General features: G+C 31.7%; 1 protein-coding gene across 1 annotated transcript; it reads left to right on the top strand.

Moving 5' to 3' along the window:
- Window positions 1-4,552: 4,552 nt before the first annotated feature.
- On the top strand, window positions 4,553-13,356 carry LOC114335620 (uncharacterized). The gene is made up of 2 exons (XM_028285882.1): window positions 4,553-4,715; window positions 12,405-13,356. Exons 1-2 carry the CDS (start codon window positions 4,713-4,715, stop codon window positions 12,903-12,905), a joined length of 504 nt encoding a protein of 167 aa, XP_028141683.1. The 5' UTR covers window positions 4,553-4,712; the 3' UTR covers window positions 12,906-13,356.
- Window positions 13,357-14,330: the final 974 nt, after the last annotated feature.

Here is a 14,330-nt window from a genome sequence, read left to right as displayed (position 1 = left end):
ACTCTTCTTGTGAAGAGGCAATTCGTCTATCCAAAAAAGCTCTAAACAAGTACCAAAAAAACAGAAGCCTTGAAAATTTAATAAATTACAAAAAATTTAAAGCCAAAGCCAAGCACATAGTAAAAAAAAAGCAAAAAATCTTCCTGGCAGGATTATATATCATCCTTTAATGAAAATTCCCATACTAGCCAAAATTGGAAAACAATACGACAAATTCAAATCAAGGTCACAAAACTAATAATAAAATTATTCGTTTAATTTCAAATGGTATAGAGATCACTGCACATGAACTTATTCCAAACACCTTTGCTAAACATTTCGAAGATAAGTTCAGAAACAAAACTAATCATATTAATATGTCTCTTCATAAAATAAATCCACACAGAAATAACCTGATATCTTCTGAACGTAGTAGACCCCTTAATTCTCCTTTCACTATCCATGAGCCCGATGATATTCCTTATGCATTTCTAAAGCACTTGTCTAATTATGGTCTTAAAAAACTCCTAACTTTATACAATCTAATCTGGAGCTCACATAAATTTCCATCTCAATGGAGCAAGTCTATTGTTATACCTATACTCAAGCCAAATCAGCCAACTAGTTTTCCACAATCTTACAGACCCATCTCCCTCACATGCACTATGTGCAAATTAATGGAAAAAATGATCAACAAACGTCTTGTATGGTATTTAAAAAAATACAAGATTATTCCACAGGAACAAGCTGGCTACCAAAGACAGCGCTCCACAAGAGATAACCTTGTACTACTTCAAACCCATATATCTAACGCGATTAATAGCAAACATGATCTGATAGCTACAATCTTCGACATATATATTTGACACCATCTAAAGAAATGCAATTCTTGACAAACTTTTTCAATGTAACGTCACTGGCAACATATACGCTTTTATAAAAAAGTTACTAACATCTAGAACATTCAGGGTTTCTGGCAATAACTTCCTTTCTTCTCCACATATCCAATATGACGGAGTTCCTCAAGGTTCAGTTTTAAGCACATATTTATTCATTCTTGCGATTAGCCAGTTATGTCACAATATCCCTTCACCTATCAAATGCTTATTATATGCCGATGACCTAATAATGTACTGCCAGGGTAAATCCAACACTACTACTAGTAAAATTCTGCAATTAGCAGTAAATGATCTACAAATCAAAGTTGCTTCCCTAGGACTTACTCTCTCCCATTCTAAGTCGAAAGTTATTAAATTCAGTAGAAGAATTAATTCTTTTAACCCTGAAATTACCGTTAACAACTTTAAATTACCGGTCGTTGATAATTGCAAAATATTAGGGCTAATATTTGATTCAAGATTAACCTGGAAACAACACATTCAGGAAACTAAGGGAGCGTGCCTTAAAAGGTTAACAGATCACTAGTTAAGTTTACAGATCACTAATCCGTTCCAAGCTTGTCTGCATCAAAGTCAAACCTAAATTTACTAAATACAGTGCACAACACGGCTATCCGCCTATGTCTTAGAGCATTTCGCTCTAGTCCGGCAGAAAGTCTTTACTGTGAAGCTAACCTCCTCTGTGGCTTAGACAAGAATACCTTCTTTCCTCCTATGCTACTGCAATTTTTACCAATCCCTCCAATCCAGTGTATCCTTTATTTCATTCATTCAATTACATCATCACATCAACCTCAAAAAAATGCTCCTTAGCTTAATTATACATCCTTTCCCTCATCTTCTACAGCCGTTATTAAAAGACATAAATTTGTCCGAAACCAGAACTGTACCATTCTCCAACAATCCCTATTGGACCAACCTACTCCGTCATCATGATATGTCCCTCACCAAATTTAACAAGGAAGATGTCAGTGTTAACACATTAAGAAATCTCTTCCTAGAACTCATAAACAAAAATAAATATAACATAGTTCTTTACACTGACGCGTCAAAATCTGAAAGTGGAGTTGGATATTCTCTAACTACTCTTCAGCAGCCTATCGAACTCTGTAAAATTTCTCCTTGGTGTAGTATTCACACTGGCGAACTGCTAGCTATCTTGTGTGCTTTCAAACATGCTCAAAAATATCCAAACACACACATAGCCATATGTACTTATTCACTTTTCTCTATACACTCCATCAATACTATAATCACCAACCATCCTCTTGTCCAAGATATTCATGACATTTATCAGCTTCTTATAAGTCAAAATACAAAAGTCACTTTATTATGGGTACCATCCCATGTTGGGATTAGTGGTAACGAAAAAGCTGATTGCCTTGCCAAAAAGCTGCATCATCGATGGAAATTACTTCAGCGCTGCATGAAATTAATCCTCCAGTGAACCTATTTACCTACCCTAGTTTATCTCGGAAAAATATGGCAATCATACGGAGACTGCGTATAGGACATACATGTCTATCACATGGCTATTTGATGACATCATCTCCACTACCAAAATGTCAACACTGCAATACCTACTACTCTCCGAATGAGATATATACTTATTGATTTTCCTTTTTATGCCAAAGAACGCCAACAGCTTGGTATCAGTCCTAACTTCAAAGTGATCCTCAACAGCCCAGACCAAATCAACAAGGTTATCAAATTCCACGAGAAAAATCAACTGTTAAACAAAATATAATTGTTAACCGATTTTTTTTTTTTACTTATGTTAAATAATGTTTTTTGTTGATTGGCAATCTGTAGAAATGCTAAAAAATGGTGGGAAAACAACTAGAGAAGTTTTGTACACACTTATGAATAAAATATTAATGACAAAACAAATACCCAACACTTGGAACGAAGCAGTAACATTGTTACTATTTAAGAAAGGAGATAAAAAGGATCTAAAGAATTACAGACCCATAACTTTACTAAATGTTATGTACAAACTATTAACCAAGATATTAACAAACAGATTAACAACTAAATTAGATGGATACCAGGCAAGAGAACAAGCCGGATTTAGAAAAAGCTTCAGTACAAGTGACCACCTTTTAACGATGAAGATATTAATCGAAAAAGCTAACGAATATCATATCCCGCTATACATGGCATTTATTGACTTCCAAAAAGCATTTGATAGTGTGGAACACTGGGCAGTAAAGAATTCCCTACAAAACAGCAGAATAGACTGCAGATATACCGACTTAATTACAAATATATATGATAAGGCAACAACAACTATCAAGCTAATGAAACAAACGGAGCCTATTAAAATAAACCGAGGAGTAAGACAAGGAGATACCATCTCGCCCAAGCTATTCAACCAAGCGCTAGAAGATGTGTTCAAACAACTGCACTGGGATGATTTGGGTATAAACATAAACGGGCAATATCTGAATCACTTACGATATGCTGATGATATTGTATTAATAGCAGAAAGAAGTGAAGAATTACAAAGAATGATGGAAGAACTAGATAGAGAATCGACAAAGATAGGACTGAAGATGAATTACAGTAAAACAAACACCATGACCAATCAACAAGAAGAACTAGTAATTACAGTGGCACAAACAAGAATAGAACAAGTAAAAGAATATATATATCTAGGACAAATCACTAGATTAAATAAAGAAAATCAGACCGAAGAAATAAAGAGAAGAATAAGGTTGGCCTGGGCATCATTCGGAAAACTGTCTTGTATTCTAAAGAACAGAAAATACCCGCAATACCTAAAAACAAAAGTCTTCAATCAATGTATACTCCCTGTTTTAATATGGTCTGATCTCTCAGACATGGACGTTTACAAAAGAGAATATGGAAAAAATAGCAAAGACAGAAAGAGCCATGGAAAGACAAATGCTGAACATTAAATTATCAGACAGGAAAAGAAACGAATGGATCCGTAACAAAACAAAAGTGAAAGACGTCTCTACCCAAGTAGCAAAGCTTAAATGGAAGTTCGCCGGACACACCCTACGGCAGAAGGATGAAAGATGGACTAAGATGGTAATACATTGGAGACCATGGAACCACAAACGAAAACGGGAAGGCCATAGATGCGATGGTCAGATGACCTGAAGAAACACATTGGGTCAAAATGGATGCAAATTGCCCAAGATAGAGAGGCATGAAAGAAGGAAGAGGAGGCCTATATCCAAGGATGGATGTTTAGGGCTGATTAGATAGAGATAGAAATAATGTTTGTAATTTATAATATTATATTATCATGTAAACTGTAACTTTTGCTAATGACCATAAATGTCACATGCACGTTAATTTAAATAAAAAAAAATGAAATAAAAGTTGCGAAACTACAAAATTGAATATTGAATCTGAGATTACAAAAGGAAAAAATCTCATAACAATATAAAGACGTCATAAATAAAATAAAAAACACCATCGTAAAATTGTATACTGATTATCCGTTTAATATTCAACAATATTTTCCAAAAAAAATTCTAATGAAGTGCCTATGTATACTGGTTTAACAAAATACATACACACTACAGTAATTAGTCATAATTTAGAAAATTCGGACGTCCTATCGTGCTTCCCGCGCTTCATTTATTCGACGTCCATCAGTGGGAATTCCTCTTTTGCAAAAGCGCGAATCATTATTCTAGTCATCGACTGATTGTAATAGATACATACATATATAGCCCGAGCAGGTTGTTACTGCTAACCAGTCTCTTGTTGCATCTGGAATTGTTCGTAACAGTTAAGTGAACTCTGGCTTTTCAACAATTTGTTGTTTATTTTACTGTGTATAAAACATTATCAATCATGGTAAGTTATATAAATATGTTGTTAATCAGACTAAACATTTAATTCAACTAAAATCTTACTGATTTTTAAGTTAGTGGTTAATTTTTTTGGATTCATTAGATCTTCAGCCTTTTGACTTTGATTGCTTAATTCTATTAGTTATTATAAGATATACCGTCACCTGTACCAACCTATAAACTTTGTAAAACCTTTTGGGAAATGTGATTTTTTGTTAATTGCTATTTAAAATTTGGCGACTTTTATTTTTGATTAATTATAATATTTTCTAAAACATTATTAGGTAGGTACTAAAAACATGAGTTTGAAATAATATAAAGTGCGTTTAAAAAAACAAAATTTCGAAAAAAATATTGCAGTTTACAAAATTTTAAATATTTTTTATCATTCTTCTAATTTTAACTATATAGGTAATTTATTCTTATTCTATAGAGAATCCTTACAAATTTCTTAATCCTTTTGCTGTTTTTATGATATAAATTTTTATCTGGGTGTGTTTGTTGATTTGATATTTTAATTTTCTTTCTTTTGTTATCAGTTTTGCTCTTTTAGATGAAACGTTAAATGTTACTTAATATTAAATTTGTATATCTTACCGTTGTAATTTATATGTTATAATTATATTAATTATGTTATAATTTAGTGGGATATTTCATTTTTGTAGATGCACTCCACAGTTCTGTTTTTCTTAGGAGTTACAACTTATCTCATATTGTTTTGATTTATGTACTTCTGTTTGGGTTTTTGTGTAGTTCATGGGTATGTTCACTGATATGACTCTTACGTTTTCTCTTTTATTTTTGAAGAATACAATATCAGTTAAAATTATTCATTTCTTTCACTATTTCAAATAAGTATCTTTAATTTAATCTCTGACTAATTGTGCCTACGCCTCTATTCGTTCTATCATACCACCTCTGGAAGGGCCATATATATTACCTACTCAAAAGATTTTACGTTCCCACACCAGCAACTTATTTGTGTGTTTATTTGTTTGCCTCCGTATTAGAGACTGCCAGTTAGTCGTATTATTGTCTTTTATATTTTGTAGATTTTTGCACCTCGTGAGAGAAGTATTCACTTCATGAGATGTTGTATGGCAAAAAATGCTGCCTGTTTGACGCCAGTATTCACATTTCAACTTATCGCTGTACTTTTTTTCGTTTGTGATTGTTGCTCTTAGATATTTAAATTCTTTAACCATATCGAAACTATCATTATTATTTTGCTTTATTCGCCGTCGTTATTTTACGTTTAAATTTATACTGGGTGTCCACTTATATTTTCCCCCATTTTAACTGCCCATAACTGCTAAACAGCTAAAGGTATAAATATGCGGTTTTCGCTGAAATGTTTTATTTTAGTGAAAGTTTTGTCTGAATGGATTGAATTTTTTACATCGTTTTCAAATACGAAAAAAAATGGCGGATTTTTGAAAAAAACATTATTGACTTTTTTTTTTAATGGAACACCCAGTACATTTTTTTGTAAATTGAAAATAGGGTCATTCACCTATCCAGCGATATAAAGTTTTTCAAAATCGGTTGTCCAATCACTGAGTAGTTAATTTTTAAAGTGAGAAGTGCAACGTGGATATCACATAACATAATATTATGTTATGTGATTTCCATATTGCAGCTCTCATTTTAAAAATTAATTGCTCACTCATTTGAAAACCGATTTTAAAAAAAATTATATCGCTGGATAGATAAATGACCGTTTTTTCAAGTGTTTAGGCAAATGACCATTTTTTATATCGTTTTTAAATAAAAAATGGCGGATTTTTGAAAAAAAACGTTGTTGAATTTTTTTATTAAAACACCCAGTATATTTTTTTGCAACATGAAAAAACGGTCATTTACCTATCCAGCGATATAAATTTTTTTTAAAATCGCTTGTCAAATGACTGAGCAATTAATTTTTAAAATGAGAGATGCAATGTGGAAATCACATAACATAATATCAATTTGCTTAGTTATGTTATTTAGGTAAGTGATATCCACGGTGCACCTCTCATTTTAAAAATTAATTACTCAGTGATTTGACAACCGATTTTGAAAAAAATTTTATCGCTGGATAGGTGAATGACCTTTCTTTCAATTTACAAAAAATATATTGGGTTTTTCATTAAAAAAAAGTAAACAACGTTTTTTTCAAAAATCCGCCATTTTTTCTTCGTATTTGAAAGCGATATAAAAAATTTAATCCATTCAGAAAAAACTTTTTCTAAAATAAAACATTTCAGTGAAAACCGCATATTTCTATCTTGAGCTGTTTAGAAGTTATAGGCAGTTAAAATGGGGGATATTATAAGTGGACCTCCGGTATTTAATGAAACTTGATTGTCCTACTGCATCCCAGTCATCGGCAAGGCGAGAACGATGTTTTCTCCCCGTGCATCTATGTGTGGTTTGATTTTTAGATAAATATTTTAATATCAAGTTAACAACAATTTAGATAGCGGATCTCGCTGACTCGGTCCAGAATTTACGCAAAAAGCTTTTGCTGTTTTCTCTCTCTCCTATTCTAACTTCGCAGTTACTTATACACATTTAGCGCAGCTAGTTTGTGATATAATGCCCAGTTCAACCATTGCGTTCCATAGTTTTAGACGATAAATGCAATCATATATGCCTGTTTAGAAAACATAAAGGTCTCTCTTTAAAAAGCTCTAAAAGTATTTTTGCCTAACAGCTATTAGTCCAGAGAAATAAGGTTTTTGTCGGGAAACTTAAGTAGCCAGATTCCAAATGGATTTTTTGGTTACCTAATACATTATAAATACAAAAATGCCCGTCACAGTTCGGACGAGAATTTTAGTTATTAACAAATAAGCGTCAAACTGGCAGTTTTCTGCAGGTAAAAATAGGGTGATTAAATATCTTATTTAGAATATTCATCTTTTAGTAGATGGCCCAAGGTTCAAAATGGCAGTTTTTGAATTTTGGTCTGACATTTGTTGCTTCCCTAATTGCAAAATAAAACTAAAATTTCGAAAATAAAAAATTTGCTATAACTTTTGCGAAAATAAACTTAAGACTTTGATATTGCAAGAAAAGTTGGGACAACCAGTACATATCGTGCACAAAAAATTTCAAGACGATTCGTCAATTAGTTTAAATTTTATTCAATTTGTTTATCCCAAAGAGCTTTTTTTTGCAATGTTATTGTTCAGAAAATAATAATGGCACAGCAAGTCTGTGGAAACCACATGAGAAAAGAGCACTTATATTATCACAGCATTTAATAAAATCCATAAAAGTCATTGTTATCATTCCGAAAATATTTTAGTAAATTAGAGTCATTTTTAGCTTAAAAATAATTTGATTGTTAATATTGACTGTAGGGTAAATCTACTTTGGGATTTCAAGAGCTGGTATTTTTACACGAATTTTCAAAAAAAAACCTTTCTCCTACTTCAATTTTGGTCAAAGTTAGACACTTTTATTATTTAATTCAGTTACTCCAATATACATAAAATTCTCCTGTAACAGTGTTAGTTACCATACTGCCCTGAAACAGCTTGACCGATTTTTAAGAAATTTTACACGTATATCCTGTAGGACTGAGAATAGGTTTTAATCCATTTCTCATACCGATAATTTATAAGGGGGTTGCCCCCTGACATTTTTTTTTTATTTTTTTGGACAAAATGGTCTACCTTAATTTTATATGGTGTACAATTAAAAAATACATACAACCCTTAATTTTCACTATTCTATCACCAACCCCTATTTTTTAATAGCCATCTATATATTTACATCTATAAAATCCTCCTGTAACAGTGTTAGTTGCCATACTCCTCCGAGACCGCTTGACTGATTTTTATGAAATTATATATGTATTGTATATATGTATTGGTAGGTCTTAGAATCGGTCGTAATCTATTTTTCATATCCCTGAGTGATAAGGGGGTTCCCCCTAAGATTTTGTAATGTTAGGTGGGGATATATGTACATAACGCATTCTACAAGACTACGAGTACATACAAATTAAAAAATTGATGATGAAAATCCATCAACAAACTCCGGAGATATTAATTGCAGCATACGTTTGAAGAATAAATTTCATTGTGTTTGTGCATGGATTTTAATCATTCCCCTCCACCGACCACGAATCGATTTCGTTAGGACGTAATTTTTAAACCTTTATTAACCAATTTGTTGAAGTTTAAAGTTTACTCAAACTTCTACACATAAACTATATACCTTGAACTTCAAAATGGCGCTAGTTAGGTTGCTTAATTTTTATAAACAAAAGTAGCTGTGAATTAAATAAAAAAAAAGTGGCTAACTTTGACCGTAATTATCCTAGGCAAAGAAATTTTTTTAAATTCGTGTAAAAATACCAGCTTTTCAAATCCTCAAGTAGTTTTAGTTTAGAGTCAATATTAACAAAGTTATTCAAGTTGTTTATAAGCCAAAAATGACTCTACTTTAGTAAAATGCATTCGGAATGATAAAAATGATATTTTAATGATTTTTTTTAAATACATTGAAAACATAAGTATTCTTCTTTCATGTGGTTTCCACAGAATTGCTATCTCGTTATTATTTTCTGAACAATAACATTGCAAAAAAAAGCTCTTGGGGATAAACAAATTAAGTAAAATTTAAACTAATTAACAAATCGTCTTAAAGTTTTTTTTGTGCATTATATTTGGACTGTTTGACTTAACTTTTCATGCAATAAGAAAGTCTTAAGGTCATTTTTGGAAAAATTATAGCAAATTTTTTATTTTCGAAATTTTAGTTTTATTTTGAAATTTCCCAAGCAACAAATGATCGGACTAAAATTCAAAAAGTGCCATTTTAAACCTTTACTCATCTACTAAAAGAAGGATACTATAAAAATTACCCTATTTTTACCTGTGGCGATTTAAACTAAAAAACTGCCATTTTTGACACTTATTTGTTAATAACTAAAATTCTCGTCCGAACTGTGACGGGCATTTTTGTATCTATAATGTATTAGATATATAGTACCCAAAAAACCCATTTGCAAGCTGGCTTCTCAAGTGTCCCGAACATGGTATATTTTTGCCTTATTTCCCTGGCGTATATAAATAATAGTTGACAGCAATTGAATCGTTTATTTCAGAAAGGTGTCAAGTGACAAATTTTGACAAAATAAGTGCAAGAAATTATTTTTTTTTTCTTAAACAAATTAACAAGATACTTTTTAAAAAATATAACACTTTTTGACAAATACTCCAGGTTGTTAGGTAGAATTTTTATTTTATATCAATTGATTGTTTGTTGAATGTAAACAGTGTGTAAACTTGATTTTCTCAAAAGTAGATACTCGTGACTTGACCTCTTTCTGAAATAAACGATTCAATTTGACTTTCTCATATTCTTTATAAGTATTTCAGTAACTACATTAACAGAAATTTCTGTATTATCTTGTTATCAATATGTAATAAAGTTACTGTGTGTGCTTTACCAGATGCTTAAGACACAGTTTGCATTTTCTGTCTATTACCACAAATATAATAACTATATTTAGGAAAACTTTAAATTGTCAGCAAGCTTTGTGGGAAATAAAACTGTACGAAAGAATGTGTGTTTGCATAACATGTGTTAAAGGTGTTTATATTATTTTTATGTTAATCATAATTCTTAAAGACGCGAGCAGCAGTTGAATAATATTTTCCGAAAAATTTTAATTTTTATACATTGCTATAAATAACATATTTATGTTTTTCTTTCATTCAAATGGATCTTGTTTTTAATAAATTTTAAAAGAAATTGAAGATCTCTACATAACAGAACATAATTTAACTTGACATTAAAGCAATTATGACTATTGTATTGTATTAGTTTGCATAAATTTGTATTTTATTGGTTGCTATATTTTAAGCTGACATTTGATGGCAAAACCAAACATTTTTTACAACTGTGTCAAGCATTTCTATGTAAATTTGGACCCTTTAATGATTTAATGACACTATACTTCAAAAATAAAAATTAAAACTTGTTTAACTGTAACGAGGATATACGAATCGGTGACCTAAATGAAAAAGATAATAATAATAATATATGTATCCTAATGAAAATGAATCTAGAAATATATTTAATATACATATTTAAAGTTTTATGATATTCAAAAGTTAACAAAAAAACATAAATATTTATAGAAATTTTGTTGTGCACTACTATTATAAACAGGAAAATAAAAACTGTATACGATGGATACATAAATTTCCAATAAGATTACACTTTTATTGGATTTAGACCTGACCTGATTTAGGTTGAAATTTCATTGGCATATATTAACATCTTAATATCTAGCAATGTGTCAAGTCCACCGTTCGACATAGACCTCCAGTAAACTTCTCCACTGGGCTCTGATAACCTTTTCTCTATAAACAATTCTGATTATTAAAGGATTCTCTGTAAAACAAAACACAAAAAAAAAGTTCAACTGCAATCCATATTTAAAAATTTTGTATCATATGAGTTGTTCAATACTTGTGATCATGCGTCCAGAAACTCTACCGACAAACGAAGACAGGAGATTCTTCAGATAATTTTAAGACAATTTAGCTCAATTCACCTAGTCCGAAAATAGCTCCTAAGGGAGCTAGAGCTCTTCGAAGATGGCGTCTTGTAATTAGTTTTTCTTAAAGACCTCAAGAACGATTCAATTTAGAAAAACAAAAATCGGTGCGTATATTTATCTTCCCGAGATAAATCGATTCCATCTATTGCGAATTTCTAGTACCGATCATAGGCGTCCGTTTTGGGTAGGGCAACAGTTATTTTATCACATAACTTTTTTGTCTTTAACTTTTAAGCATTTTTGACACTGGATTATTAAATTGTGAGGTATTCTAGAACTAAAAGATCCTCTTACTTTAAGTCAGTAGGACACACGGTTTTGTAGAAAAATCGATTCAAAAATTTTTCGTTTTATGAATTTGAAAAAAAATTTTTTCAAAAAGAATCGGTGTATTTTACCAACTTAAAGCAAGAGTAACTGTTAGTACTAGAATAAGTCATAACTTAATAATCTAGAGTCAAAAATGCTTAAAAATTAAAGACAAACGTGTTATGCGATAAAATAACCGTAGACCTACCCAAAACGGTCGCATATGACCCATACTAGAAATCCCCAATTAATGAAATCAATTCATCTCTGAAATATAAATAAACGTACCAATTTTCGGATTTCTAAATAGTTTTTTTTGAAATTTTTTTTTTGGAAATTTAATAAAAGAAAAATTTTCAAATCGATTTTATTAGAAAACGGTGTATCTTATCCACTTAAAACAAGAGTACTTTTTAGTTGTAGAATACCTCACAATTTAATAATCCAGAGTCAAAAATGCTTAAAAATTAAAGATAAAGAAGTTATGCGATAAAATAACTGTTGCCCTACCCAAAACGGACGAATAGATTTATCACTGGAAGATAAATATGTGTACTAATTTTCATTTTTCTCAGTAAAAGAATTCTGGAGTTATTTAAGAAAAACTAATTACAATACGCCATATTCAAAGAGCTCTAGCTCCGTTGTGAAGCATTTTTGGACTAGGTGAATTGGGTTAAAATATCTTAAAATTATTTGAGGAATCTCCTGTCCTCGTTTGTCGGTAGATTTTCTGGACACCCTGTATATCTAAGTGTAAATTTATTAAAAATTAATTATTGCAAAAAATTAATAATGATTATTTTGTCTTATTTTCAGATTTTCTTCATACTTGTATCGGTTCTTATTGCATCTGCAACCGCCCAAAACAGACCATCGTTCGCAGGACTCAGTGGAAAAGGCGTTCCTGATGTAGCAGCACGATTTAAGCCAGGAGGCGCCTTGTATAATCCACCTCAAGACGTCGTCAATAGATTTGGACCAGCCGATACCCCCACAGAAAGAATTCCTGTTGACGCCAATGTTGATCTTAAAAACCGAATTAATACCTGGCCAGAAGAAAACAAACCATTTTGGTATGTCAACGCTGAAGCCATTCAAAAACATATCGGAGCTTCTCCAAACCGTGAAACCAACTTAAATGGAAACCAACCTTTATTTGATAGCGGAAACCAAGTGTTTGAAAGCAGATTTGGAAGTGGTAGTAGTCAGTCAGGACCGGAAGTTGCTGGAAACTCTTTTAGTATTGTCATGAATAACCAATGGAAAACGTACGTTTACGACCCAATCACAGATGCTTGGTATGCCAGAAGAAATTAGTTTCATACAAATTATGATTGGACTAGCTGTGATATCATATCAATAAACCATAAGACTTAGTAATAAACCATATTTGGCCACATAATCCACCAAGAGCTATAAAGACAATTTGGGATTAATTCCATTTAAAATCACTAAAAATGTAACGGCAAAAACGCTTTAGAGGAAAAACAGCAAAATGGTGATTATGAATAGGCAGGTTGATATGAAAAATTGAGAATATTTAAAAATGTCTTATACAAATAGTACCTATATGCTTAAAACCAAATTTACACATTGAAACTTCACCCAGTGAGATAATGATTCTATTCAAGTATTGACAAACGATAAAAAAGAATCTACACCTACGACTCCCAATGAAGCTTGGTATCCACGCTCCTTCTAATTAATTTATTGTAATATAGTAGTTATACACTGATCTAATTGTAATATATGTTCCTAGTAATAATAATACTATTTTATTTTACACAAGTTTCCTTGTAGGTTTATGCTTTATAAATTATTTATAATAATTTTAAAAAATGTGTATTTTTATTAAGATGTGACAAATTAAATATATTTTAACTTATACAAAATTTAATGGCGATATTCTTGTGTATCAGTCAAGACCTCCAGATATTCGATCGAGTTTTGATCGATATGAATGGGGCTAAAAACTTATGGGGTTCATTTAAATTGCGGACCAACACATTATGTATGCCATTGATACACTCGATTTAGTTGTTCTTAATAATGGCAAACCAACGTGTCTGGCTCGCCCGGGTGGTATATTTACAGATGCTAGCGTGTGTAGACACCAGGGTGTTGAAATCAGTTAGGTTTTGGAAAAACAGTACATTTACAGATGCTAGCGTGTGTAGACACCAGAGTGTTGAAATCGGTTAGGGTTAGGAAAAACAGTACATTTACAGATTGTCTACTACAGAGGGATATGTGTTCCTAATGGAAAGTATTAATAGTGCACCTTCCCAGTCCATTATAATGCCAAATACTTTTGCAGTCCAAATACTTTAAAATTCTCCACTCCTCCTTGGTGGTATTTCGAATATGAACAAGCTGGACGATTTTCGACTCTAATAATTGGAGTCATCATCAGAGAGGCGTAGGTTTGCTGCTCTCTGTCACAAGTGACGAAACTCCGAGAGCTTGTCTCCGCATTGCAACTGACGTTTATGGAGTAGGTGACTAGCGTCCCCTTGCAACTGAAAGGCAAAGTTTTCAACCTAACAGAAACATTAATAATATTGAAAAATATTCCTAAAAGATATTTAATTGAAAACTTATTGGTCTATTTTCCTGGTAACACCTCCATGGATTCTAAAAATTGCAAGCCAGATGGATGCTGAAGCGAAGAAGACAAGAGGGAATTCAAAAACTTACAATTCACGACCCCGTCTGTTCAGCTGGTAAAGTAGTTTTTTCCGT

Source organism: Diabrotica virgifera, chromosome 7 (assembly GCF_917563875.1).
Source record: "Diabrotica virgifera virgifera chromosome 7, PGI_DIABVI_V3a".
Lineage (NCBI taxonomy): Eukaryota > Metazoa > Arthropoda > Insecta > Coleoptera > Chrysomelidae > Diabrotica > Diabrotica virgifera.
This window is presented reverse-complemented; position numbering and strand designations above follow the sequence as displayed.